The sequence below is a fragment of the Vitis vinifera genome, chromosome 18 (assembly GCF_030704535.1).
Source record: "Vitis vinifera cultivar Pinot Noir 40024 chromosome 18, ASM3070453v1".
Classification (NCBI taxonomy): Eukaryota; Viridiplantae; Streptophyta; class Magnoliopsida; order Vitales; family Vitaceae; genus Vitis; species Vitis vinifera.
The window spans coordinates 29,940,744-29,953,874 of NC_081822.1; the positions used below are offsets into that span (position 1 = coordinate 29,940,744).

At 35.4% G+C, this 13,131-nt stretch overlaps 1 protein-coding gene and 1 pseudogene across 1 annotated transcript; both read right to left on the reverse strand.

The window, feature by feature from the left end:
* Positions 1–110: 110 nt before the first annotated feature.
* On the reverse strand, positions 111–5,093 carry LOC109121632 (disease resistance protein RUN1-like; annotated as a pseudogene).
* Positions 4,820–12,674, reverse strand: LOC100855211 (disease resistance protein RUN1). Its single transcript, XM_010667116.3, has 9 exons — positions 12,020–12,674; positions 11,335–11,484; positions 10,712–10,844; positions 9,438–10,202; positions 8,713–9,090; positions 7,301–8,626; positions 6,651–7,144; positions 6,408–6,483; positions 4,820–5,064 (listed from the first exon to the last, which is right to left on the reverse strand). Exons 1-7 carry the CDS (start codon positions 12,520–12,522, stop codon positions 6,740–6,742), a joined length of 3,660 nt encoding a protein of 1,219 aa, XP_010665418.1. The 5' UTR covers positions 12,523–12,674; the 3' UTR covers positions 4,820–5,064; positions 6,408–6,483; positions 6,651–6,739.
* Between the last annotated feature and the right edge of the window lie 457 nt (positions 12,675–13,131).

Here is a 13,131-nt window from a genome sequence, read left to right on the forward strand (position 1 = left end):
CCAGAATCTAGATTTCTTGCTTCCCTGCACAAAAATGTTAGAACGGGTTGTCCGGACACACCCTTCGAAGCTCAAGTCAGACTAGAGTCCTTTAGAGAGAGAGAGAGAGAACTCACAGTGTCCTGCCATTTTTTTTTTCTTATAGTAGGGTTTTTATAATATTCAAATGTGGAGCCAAGTTCTGCAGTGATGGGCTAGCCTTTGCAGTGATGATTGCACAGTAGTGATAGGGCAATCATCACACCCGTAGGGCGGTTGGGGGCTGTGTCAAATGACACGTCATGACATAGCTTGTCGTCCCTTCACCTTTGTTGAAGGCCTAATACTGAGCATGCTTATCTATTGAAGTAGACGTGAGGATGGGAAAAGTCCCATAAGTCAATATGGTGTTAATTAGGCATGGTCTCATATACTAGAAAAGACTTGAGGCTATCAAGGAGGTGCGGCGCGCTCAGCAGTGCAAATGGTCCGGATAGGATGTTTTCGAATGACACGTGGCCTAGCTGGAATTATGCTGCATCAACAGACACGTGGAAGCATTTGTGGGTGGACACGTGGGATAAGACCCCCACAACCATCTCCCAGAAGAAAATATACAAAACCCGGGAACATTACAGTGGGAGAGACTTCGGGCTCTACGTCGACAAGAGCATAAACAACCAATCCCTTCAACTTGGTATTAGACCAATGTCAAAGCAGCTCTACTGTTACTAAAGACCCTACACTCTGATGGGCGAACCACTCTATAATGCTACTTCCAAGAACAATAGCATCACAACCATTACATGGACTACGAAAAACCTGTATGATGATGAAAACGTTGTTGGCATGTAAAGGAATATTTTGTGGGATTGCTCCAATTGATTGACACTTGGCGTAAGCAAAAAATATTCACACACAGAAAAAGAGAGAAACCTGATCTGGATGCAGATATTTCGGTACTGATGCAACAAGCCGAATTCCAAGTAGGATAGCTTCCACAATGTCACTCTGCTCATTCTTCACTAGTTGGAAGCAATTAGAAAATTCAAAAATGAGTCGTCTTGAATTCCTCAACCCATATGCACTTGGTGGATATGAAAAGGTTTTCAGGGATGTACAATGATTCGCATCTAGTCTTGCAATGCTTGATGGAAGCTCTAGCAATGATTGAAGACTCCTGCAGTAAGTCAGTGCCAGCGTATGGAGCCGAGGAAGTCCACTGAGGCTAGCAGGCATGGTAATGAAATTGTTTCCGCTCAGATCTAAATATTCTAATGAAGATAGAGAGCTCAGATCACTAGGCAATGCTCCTTCCAATAGATTGCAGCCACTCAAATTCAATTTCTCAAGGAGTATAAACCTGAGAAAGAAGGCAGTCTCAATCCTTCTGTTGGTGATGAGTGGAAAGAGAAGACCAGATTCCTTGACTTAGATTTCCCTCCCTTACATCTTGCAAATGATAATTTTTAAAGGTTTGTCAGAAGAGTAATAGAATAAGGTACCTCTTGTATGCCACTTCCATCTGCATTTAGCTCTACTAAACATTGTAAGCTCCCCAAGTCATCTGGCAATTCCTTCAGTTCTGATCAACCATAGAGGGTAAGAGTCCGAAGAGATGCCAGCTCACATATACTTTGCGGAAGACTTGCAAGTTTTTTACAATTGCTCAAATCCAACAAAACAAGTTCATTTAGACGTTCAATTGATGATGGCACTTCTCTTATACTACTTGTGAATGTTTTCAACAGAACCACCACAAATTATCTTGGTGAGTGTTTCTTCTCTATATTTCCATTTACAAAGTACATAAAAATAGAAAGAATAAATAATTTGTGGTAACGTATCCTTGACACAAGGGAGCTAATTAAGGTAACGTATCCGTGACACCCCCTTGGAAGTTGAGCATTGGATTTGAACAAACATGAAGCTTGGTACGAAAGAAGTCAAAGAGAGGGCAAGAAACACTTTTGGTGAAGAGGTCGGAAACTTGTAGATGAGAGGGCACATATTGAGTGCGAAGTTTACCAGCAACAACAAGTTCCCGAAGAAAATGATAGTCTAAGTCAACATGCTTGGCCCGTTTGTGGAAAACGGGGTTGGAGCTTAAGAAGATCGCACTTTTGTTGTCACATAGGAGAATAGGCTTCGGTGAAATGGGAACCTTAAGATCATGAAGTAGATGGGTGAGCCAAAGAAGTTCAGCTGCAGTAGTGGCAATGGCACGATACTTAGATTCACAACTAGAACAAGAGACAGTGGGTTGCTTTTTAGCACTCCAAGAAACCAGATTATTGTCAAGATAAATAGAGTAGCCAGAGGTGGAACGGCGAGTATAGGGACAACCGACCCAATTAGCGTTAGAGTAAGCAACTAGGGCACCAGGACCAATAGAAGGGCGAAAAGTAAGATCAAAGTGAAGTGTGCCCTTGACATAATGTAAGATGCGCTTGACCGCAAGAAAGTGAGCCGCAGTAGGGGCATGCAGAAACTGACTAACAGAGTTGACAACATGAGCAATGTCAGGGCGAGTAATGGTTAAATACTGAAGGGCACCAACTAGGAATCGATAAAGAGTGGGGTCTGAGAAGGCAGGATCATCGCTAGTTAGATGCTGATAGACAACCATAGGAGTGTGAACAGGCTTGCTGTCAAGTAACTAGGCACGAGTCAGAATATAAGTACATAAAAATAGAAAGAATAAATAATTTGTGGTAAAGTATCCTTGACACAAGGGAGCTAATTAAGGTAACGTATCCGTGACACTACTCCCATCTAGAAAAAGCTCCTTCAAACTCTCCTTATTTTCCAGCATATCCGGAAGCTTCTTAAGTCTTGCGCAGTTTGAAAGAACGAGAGTTTTCAGGGACTGCAACTTAAAAATGCTTCTAGGAAATGACTGAAGGCGTTTGCACTCTTTCAGATTTAATAAAGCAAGTCCGGTGAGATTTTCAATGGATGAGGGCAATCCTTTAATAAGAGTCCCTTCTAAAGAAAGCTCTGCTAGATGTTCCATATTTCCTTGGACCTCTGGAAACTTATTGAGTTTTAAGTAGCCGAAGAAAGTAAGAATTTCAAGAGACTCCATATGGATGCTGCTTGGGAAGCTCTTGAGTTTCTTTCAGCCTTTTAAATTCAGGAAAAATAGGCTGCTTGAGAGCTCCAATGGATGGGTGAACCTCTACCAAACTTATACAACCTTTGTTAATTACTCTCCTAAGGTTTGGGGCTCCCGAGAAGTCCGGAATTTTGGTTAGATATTGAGAGTGGCTGAGTTTGATGAATTTCAACTTCTCCAATCGCTGTCAAAGAAAAAGACTAAAAATAAAGGCTACAACAAATCAAATTGATGAACTTTATAATTGATTTAAAGTAAAAATATATATATATATAAAAATAATAATAATACCTTGTTCCCTTCCCATAGTTGTTCAAGCTGACTAGAGCACAAGTTTAGCTCAACAAGCTTGTTTAGATGAAAATTTGATGGAAGGGACTTCAAAGGATATCCATGCCAATAAAGAGATCTTAAATTGTTGAATGGAAATTTAAAATCTCTGGATAGATGCAATTTCCATCATTGTATAGAGAGTTATACATCTCGTAGTCACTCCATCTCCGAGCATCATGAGTACTAGTAATTATCTCATTCCTAGATAAATATTCAAAGCTTCCAGGGAATTGAAAATTAGAAAATCTGAGCAATCTTAAATTGCTCATTTTTGCAAAGGCATAAATGCTGAGGTTTAGCTCTTTTGATACAGACAAGTCAAAGACTATGCCTTCAACTGCTTCAATCCCCTAAAATTAACCAAGAGTAGAGTAAATGAAAAAAATAAAAAAATAAAAATGAAATCTGAACAGTTTAAAAGAGAAAAAAAAGTCCACAAACCACCTGACTTTTTTCTTTTAGTAAGTGTTGTTAGAGAAATTAAGTTTCAACTTTAAACACAAGAAAATGCATCTTTTAAGGTAGCAACTATTGTCATGTAAGTAAAATGGTATTTAGGTGTCTTACCATATTTGTTGTTAGTACATCATTGACTTCATCATTATCCCACAACCTGTTGGGATTGCCGGGGTATTTAACATCTCCTTGCCCAACAATTTCCCAACCCATCTCTTATAGTAAATCATGCATGCACAACTTATTATTTGAACAGTTATGAGAGACTTATCTATAAAAACTCTTATGTCAATAATCAGAAAGAAATCACTACTTTCCAGTATTTCTTCAACAAAACTTCTGTCTTCCCCTTTAAAGAAGCATGCAATATCAAGTAATATTTCCTTTTGAGTATGATCTAATCCATCAAAACTTATTTTTAGCTTTGTATGAACATCTTCATGTGGAATTCTTTTAAGTTTTATCTAATGCACTTTTCCATTCATCTATGTTCTTGTTGCATAAGAAAGCCCAACACTGTAAGGGCTAATGGAAGGCCTTTAATATGATCCACAACATGGTTGCATAGCTGCATATAATCTTCTATTACAGGATTATGTTTAAAGGCATACCAACCAAAGAGCTTATGAGCTTCATCATATGCTAATTCCTCAACATCATGTATTGCATCCACTCTATTTCGCAAACCTTTATCCCTAGTAGTTATGATAATTTGACTACCTCAACCAAACCAATCATGATCTCCTGCTAAAGCTTGCAACTGCTGCTGGTTATGCACATCATCAAGAACGATAAGGGCCCTCCTTGAGTGGAGTCTTGCTTTTATAAAATTGATTCTAGTATCAAAAATTTTTGTTTTCCCCCCTAAACTTTGTGAAAGGAGTTTTTCTTTTAAATAAGTTAGATCATGCCTTTGTGAGTCTTCTCTATCAATTTTAAGAAAGTAACAATCTTCATATTTATTGTGGATTCGATTGTAAACAACTTTGGCGACGGTGGTCTTACCTATGCCGGCCATGCCCCAAATTCCTACAATCCAAACATCATCAGAACCAATACATAACGATGAAACCATATCCTCTATACGCCCAAGTAGATCATCCATGCTGCTTATGGATGCATCAATTGGTTCATTCAATATCTTGGTAACAATTTCTTCAATAACCTCAGATTCATCTCTGCAAAATTCAAATTGAGAACAATTGCATGATCATTTTTTAAAGCAATAGAGGGACAAAGAAAAATAGACAAACATAGCAGCACTTAGATTTAGATTTGATCTTTGCAATTAAATATAACTTGACGAGATGAAGCCAAATCCCATACTCATGTTGTCACAGTGAGAACACATAGTAGCCAATAAAAAGAAGAGATATAGGGTTAGGAATATTATCATTCAGTCTGGCCTCCTCCCAATTGAGCAGGATGCATAAAGAACATCTTAGAAACAAGGTTTCTAATTATTCACATAAGTAAATATCAAATACCACATAAGTAAATAATAAATTATTCACGTATGGATACTTTTTTATAAAGTTCTCAATATAATCATTTAAAAAAACTTCATTATATTTAAATATCATTTTAATTTTCAAACTACACGTCAAAACCACATAACTTTTGTTGTATGTGTTTTATTTTTCTAAGTTTATATAAATGAAAATTGTCAAATTTTCCTTATATATATATATATATATAGTATTTTATTTTCTTTTAATTGGTTTGTTTCATAATAGTATAGAAGGGTTTTTTTTTTTATCTTTTTATTTTTTTTATAATATTGATAAGGTACATTGCTAATGTTGCTACTTATTTATTTATTTGTTTTTTATTTTCTTCAAAAGCTAACAAGGTTAATGCTTAATTGTTTTATGTTTACGGAAAGGAAATGAAAAATTATTATATTTAAAAAAAATTTGGTTTTTTTTATTACAATTAAACAATAAAATATTATACTATGCTTATGTTATTTTAAAAGATTTTGAGATTAAAATGCATGTAATATCTTTTAAATAAATAAAAATATTCAAATATGGGTACTTTTGTTACCATACTGAAATAATGGAAATTTGTCTCCTTATACCAAATAAAAGCTATTTTAATTTTATTACATCTTATCCTAAATTTTTCCCATATATTTCTTTAATTTTTTTCATTGGTTATCTCCCCTATGTATTGCAAGAAAAAGTGCAAATTATGTCATTCAATATAAATATGAATTTAATCATATAAAGTAATTGAAAAAAATATTAACCTACGATGGATTGCCAGAATGAAATTAAATTATCTATTATTTACCAAATTCAAAATCATTATTAACCCTTTCCTAGAGGCAAGGAAACAAAGAAAACTACAATTAAATTAAAATTGAGTCAATTAAAATTTGTTTATAAAAATAAAAATTCAAAAATTCATTCCATTATCTAATTATTGCTAAAATTCATTACATTGTGTAATTTTTGTTTGGCAACTGAATGAAGTACTAGAAAGATCCCAAAGTATATTAAAAGAAAGGGATTACCTCAAATGATGAGGTATGATAGAGATTGAACGAGCGCTTCTTCAACTGGAACCATCTTTAAACTTTTTATTGAAATCTGGAGAAATCAAAGTATTTTTCACTCAATTGTTACTATAATATCATGATAAATTTAATTTAATAAATTAATAGAATAAAAAATTGGTGGTCAATAAAATATTTCCAAAATCCAATGTTTGATTGCCAAAGGCTTCAAGAGTATGAGAAGGTTTCGAAGAAGCTTACAGGGGGAGCATAGGTGATGGAGGGGAAAGAAGGAACCCAATTTTGAAGGAGCCGAAGGGTCCATCAGAAGACCTTTTTTGTAGTTAGAGTCATCTCCATCGCCATCTCCATCTCCCGGCCACGTGGTGCCGAAAGGAAAGCTGCATCCGCCATCTTTCTCGAGCAAGAGATATATACTCAAACAACGTGTGATCTGACTCAATAAATTTGGATCCTTCAAGTGGAGTATACAATGAGTGCAGGCCAGTCTCCACAAAACAATCATTCAGATAACAAACTAAACCAAAGGATGACGGTTCTGTACCGGGGTACCCATCCATAGCACCCTTGAAATTGAGAGCAGCACAAAAAGCCAATCCCATCAACTTGGTATTATACCAATGTGGAGGCAGCTCTATATTTACAGAACACCCTACACTCTGATGCCTGAACCACTCTGGAATTCTACTTCCAGGAACCAAAGCATTATATTCATTGTGTGGAGTAGGGATCCCCTGCATCATGGAAATCATTGCTCGCATGTGAGAAAATAGTGTAGAATAAGTATTCAAAGTTTTAAAATTATTTTCTGGGATTAAATTTATTTTTAAGATTTTTTTTTTTAAGCAAATACTTTTTGTCCTATACAATCCCAAAGTAGAAAAACATACCCATGGCACCAGAAATTTTGGTATTGATGACATAAGCTGGATTCCCTCTAATATAGCTCCCACAATGTCACTGCCTTGATTCTCTCCTAGCCTAAAGCAATTAGTGAAATTAAATCTGAGGTCCCCGAACTTCTTGGATGTGTATGCACCTGATGAACATGAGAAGGTTTCCAGGGATGTGCAACTATGGGCATTTAAACTTTCAACACTTGATGGAAGCTCTGGCAATGATTGAAGACTCTTGCAGTATTCTAATGTGAGACTTCGCAGCCGAGAAAGTCCACTGAGGCTAGCAGGTATGGTAATGAAACTGTTCCTGCTCAGATCTAACCTTTCCAATGAGGGTATGGACCCAAGATCACTGGGCAATGCTCCTTCCGATAGGTTGCAACGTTGTAGAATTAACACTCTCAAGGAGTATAAACCCGAGAAAGAAGGCAGTCGCAATTCTTCTGTTGGTGATGAGTGGAAAGAGAAGACCATATTCCTTGACTTGGAATCCCCTCCCTTACATCCTGCTAATGATAATTTTTGAAGGTTTGTCAAAAGAGTAATAGAGGGTGGAACCTCTTGTATACCACTTCCATCTGCATTCAGCTCTGCTAAACATTGTAGGCTCCCCAAGTCATCTGGCAATTCCTTCAGCTCTGAGCAACCACAGAGAGTAAGAGTCCCAAGAGATGTCAACTCACAAAAGCTTTGCGGAAGACTTGCAAGTTTTTTACAATTCTTCAGATTCAAAAAAACAAGCCCATTTAGACACCCAATTGAGGAAGGCAGTTCTATTATACCACTCCCATCTAGAAAAAGCTCCATCAAACTCTCCATGTTTTCCTGGATCTCTGGAAGCTTCTTGAGTCTTGTGCAGTTTGAAAGAATGAGAGTTTTCAGGGACTTCAACTTAAAAATGCTTCTGGGTAGTGACTCAAGGCTTTTGCACTCTTTCAGATTTAACAAAGCAAGTCCAGTGAGATTTTCAATGGACAAGGGCAATCCTTTTATAGCAGTCCCTTCTAAAGAAAGATTTGGTAGATGTTCCATATTCCCTTGGACCTCTGGAAACTTCTTCAGTTTTGAGCAGCCAGAGAGAGTAAGAATTTGAAGGGACTCCATATGGATGCTGCTTGAGAAACTCTTGAGTTTTTTGCAGCCTTCTAAATTCAGGAAAATAAGCTTCTTGAGAGCTCCAATAGATGGGTGAACCTCGACCAAACTTGTACAACCTTTGAGAATTAGTCTCCTAAGGTTTGGCACTCCAGAGAAGTCTGGTGTTTTGGTTAGATGTTGAGAGTGGCTAAGTTTGATGGATTTCAACTTCTCAAATCCCTATCAAAGAAAAGGGAAAACAATCCACTTTAATGGACTTTATAATCCATTTAAAGAAAAAAAATGTATATAAATTATAATCATACCTTTTTTCCTTCCCACAGTTGTTTAAGTCTACTAAAGCACATGTTTAGCTCAACAAGCTTCTCTGGATGAAAATTTGATGGAAAGGACTTCAAAGGGTATCCATGCCAATAGAGATCTCTTAAGTTGTTGGATAGAAATTTGGAATCTTCATATAGGTGCAATTTATTTTGAGTGTACAAATAATTCCTCTCTGTCCAAACATCATGAGTATAGGCAATTAACTCTTTTTTTGACAAATATCCTAAGCTTCTATCTATTTGCACATTACAAATTTTGAGCAATCTTAATCTCTTCATCTTTGTAAAGGCGTCAATACTAAAGTTTAACTCTTTTGATTCAGACAAATCAAGGAATATGCCTTCAACTGCTTCGGTCCCCTAACATTAACCAAGAGCAAAGTATAAGTTTCAAATTAAAATAGAAAAATTAAAAAAATAATAATAATAAAGAAAAAAGAAAGAAGAAAGTCTAGAATATAGCAAATTAATTACATTTTTTTCCTTTTTATTTTTTATTTATTTTTCACTTTTTTAAGTGTTGTTGGAAACTTGGAGGAATGAATTTTTAACACAAGAAATATTTTAGGATAGTAACTTTCGTAATGGAAGTAAAATTGTACAAAACTGTGAGTTCTTGAATGAGATTGGATAGTATTCTTTAAACTTAGGCTTCCATCTAAAACTTATACACATGAAAAAAGAGAGTTGATGTATTTTAGCCTTACCGTATTTGTTGTTAGTACATGATTGATGTCCTCATGAACTCTTAACCTGCTACGCTCGCCAGGTACTTCAGATTTTTGTCTAACAATTTCCCAACCCATTTCTTGTAATAAATCATGCATGCACAACTTATTCTCCGAAATAGTTATAAGTGACTTATCTTCAAGATTTCTTATCCCAATGCCAAAGAAGAAACCACAACTATCTAGTATGTCTCCAACAAAATCTTTATCATGCCCTTTATAAAAGAATGCAATATCAAGAAATATATTTTGTTCATTGTCATCTAACCCTTCAAAACTTGTTTTGAGCACATTTTGAACTTCTTTGTTGGGGAATTGTTTGAGTTTGTTCAATTCACTCTCCCATTCATGTATGCCTTTTGTGTATAGAGAAGAACCCAAGACTTTAAGGGCTAACGGGAGGCCACTAGTATAATCTAATGCATGGCCACATAGTTGCCTAAAATCTTCTGTACCATGCCTATGTCTAAAGGCATACAGACAAAATAGCTTAAGAGCTTCATCATTGTCTAATTCCTTAACTTCGTATATTGCATCCACTTCTTGACAAGTTAGCAAATGTCGATCTCTAGTTGTTATGATAATTCGACTTCCTAAACCAAACCAATTATTGTATCCTGCTAAATCTTCCAACTGTTGTCGTTGATCCACATCATCAAGGATAATAAGGACCTTCCTAGAGTGGAGCACATCCTTCATAAAATTGATTCCTTTATTAAAAAGTCCTGCATTTGGTTTCCTTTCCTTTAAAATTTGTGAAAGGAGTTCCATTTGTAAATAAGGTAGACCATGTTTGTATGACTCTTCTCTAACATTTGAAAGAAAGCAACAACCTTCAAATTGAGTGTAGATTCGCTCATAAATAACTTTAGCAATGGTAGTCTTCCCTATGCCAGCCATGCCCCAAATTCCTACCATCCGAACATCAAGTGATCCAATACATAATAAGCAATGTTTTAAAAACCGGACCGGACCGGCCGGTCGGACCGGTCCAACCGTCGGCCGGTCACCATTCCGGTCCGATCCGGTCATTTAGACCGGATTGAGATCTAACCGGAGTTAAACCGTTCGAACCGGCGGTTCAACCGGTGAACCGGACGAACTGGCCGGTTCCAAAAAAACCGACCAATTCAAAAGATTTTAATTTTTCTTTAAAAAAAAATTAGAAAATGAAAATATTACCATAGAATTTAAAATGAATTTTACTAAAGGATGTTGGGCTTGTCTTATGACACAGCCCACAACCCACATACCCATTCCACTTTATGTGGGCTGAGTTTTGAGCCCAAGTTTTGAGCCCACAAGCCTATCTTAAGCCTTTGCTGAGGATGGCTTTTATAGGAGTCATTTGACTCCTTGTTCCCCTTTCTTGCCGATGTGGGATTGCTAAAAATCAAAGAAAAAAAACATAACAAAACTCCAAGAAGGTTTGAACCTTGGACCACCCCTATACTAAGTCCACATAGAACACCACTCGGCTACATGGATTTTATTTCCTACTATGCCAAACAAAACAACACATATTAGATTTTAAATTTTTTTATAATATTAAATAAAAATAATATAATATTTTTAAAAATTATGAAATTAGTTTAAATTTTCATTTTTTTATATATTCATATTTAAATATTACACATATTTCATTTAATAAAATTTAAAATATTAATATGATTTAATTTGATAATATATTAATATCAAAGATATAAAATAATATTATTGATGTTTAATTTATTCATATATATTTTAAAATTTTTATAATTATATTTAATTTTAATAAAATATAAATTATATATTTATGACGTCACCGGTTCGATAGCGGTTCGACCGCCGGTCCGACCAGTGAACCGTGAACCGGTAACTTTTCCGGTTCGATCACCGGTCCGGTTCTGAAAACATTGATAATAAGGAATCCATGGCCTCTAGGCGGGACTCCATCCCAACTAGGCCCTTCATGTAGCTTGGAGATGTGCCAACCAATTTATTCCAAATATCTCTAACAATTTCCTCAATAAGTTTGGATTCATGCCTGTCAAATTCAATTTGAGAACAATGACATATATAGTTAAAATAATAATAAAAATCCATAAACGGACAAAGAAAAATATATTAAATGTGAGAGTACGTAGAGGTCGTTTGTTTTTTTAGCTTTTTATTGAAAACAATTGTTTATTTTTCCACTTTTTTTATAACTTATTATAAACATTTTGTTGAATAGAAAAAAAAAAAAAAAAACAATCTGAGATACCATAATTAAGAGCCACGCTCAACACTCTGTCCTGCAGAAACTTAATGGTTATGACCATCAGGGGTGGAAAACTAGTGAGATCAAGGACCATATGGCAAGGTACCGAATTTTATTTATGCCTAATATTATAATTTTTTATAACAAGGGGCATTTAGATCGATCTCAGCTTAATACGTGGGTCGAGATCAATCTTCATTTGGATCAATGTGTACATAGTCACCTCTTAATTAATACATACCTCTGACATGTCACATGATGAAGCAGAGCTTATCCAGTTAATAGAAAAGAAGAAGCACATCTAGTTAGAAAGAATTACCTATCCCGTGAATCCCATCCAGAAATTGTGGCTACTTCAGTTAATGCTTCTCTCCACTTGACCACTTTCTCCATCTTCTCCCTGTATTCTTGTTCATGCTTTGCAAATGCCTCTGCAAAACTCCCTGTTTGTTTTTTTACATGGGAGGGATTCAAGTTATAGAAAACTGGTAGTGCTCTATGTCCCATAACTTTGATGCAGTCAAGTATCTTTACTAGCTCGTCCAGACACCAACTGGAAGAAGCATAGTTGTCAGAGAAAATGATGATGGAAAACCTCGATTCTTCAATGGCGTTAAGGAGCGCTGGAGATATTTGTTCTCCTCTCCTAAGTTGGTCATCCATGAAAGTGTTGATTCCTTTTTGACAAAGCGCCGTGTGAAGATGATCAGTGAAGCTTTTACGGGTGTCTTCGCCTCTGAAACTAAGGAAGACATCATACTTCCATTGATGGGTGGAAGAAGAAGTAGAAGAAGTAGAAGAAGAAGAGGAAGAAGGAGCCATTAGAGAAATGAAAGAAGCAAAACCATGGGAAGAATGAACAAGAAAACTAATGAACCTGAGGGCTGAATTCAGTGTCTTGTGTGGACCTTATCCAAAAAGAATCACCATTTGGCTGGACCGTGAGAACTGAAGAGCTAATGTCTATTCATACCCCATTGGTATTAACACATCATTATTAGTATATTAACATCATTCATCCAGTGTATTGAAATTATGTAATAATTTCTTTATATACATATAGAAAAAAGAAACTACAAGTTTTGTGAAGTCAAATTAGTATTTCATTTGTTTTTAGAAATGATTTATAATATAAGTATATTATAAAATATGGTATGATCATACAAAATTATCACTTTTATAAAAAAAAGTTCAAAATTTTTCCAATTAGATTTTATTATAATATATTGTAATGTAAACGTATTTATATTGTAATTATAACATATTTTTGTTGTATCTAAGTTTTATAATAAAAGTAATAATTTTAGATATCATTTTTTATTCCTCATTAATATTCAACATATCATATGTATTAACATCATCCACTCAATTTATTGAGAAAAAAAAAATTATATATGAAAATTAAATAGTCTACCTCCCTCTAATTTAAAA

Coding starts and splice junctions, on each gene's coding strand:
- LOC100855211 (XM_010667116.3), bottom strand. CDS start 12,522: ATGGCTCCTTCTTCCTCTTCTTCTTCTACTTCTTCTACTTCTTCTTCC. Junction 11,485..12,019: donor GGATGGGATTCACGGGATAG/GTAATTCTTTCT, acceptor TGAATTTGACAG/GCATGAATCCAAACTTATTG. Junction 7,145..7,300: donor CAAAATTTCTGGTGCCATGG/GTATGTTTTTCT, acceptor TCCATGATGCAG/GGGATCCCTACTCCACACAA.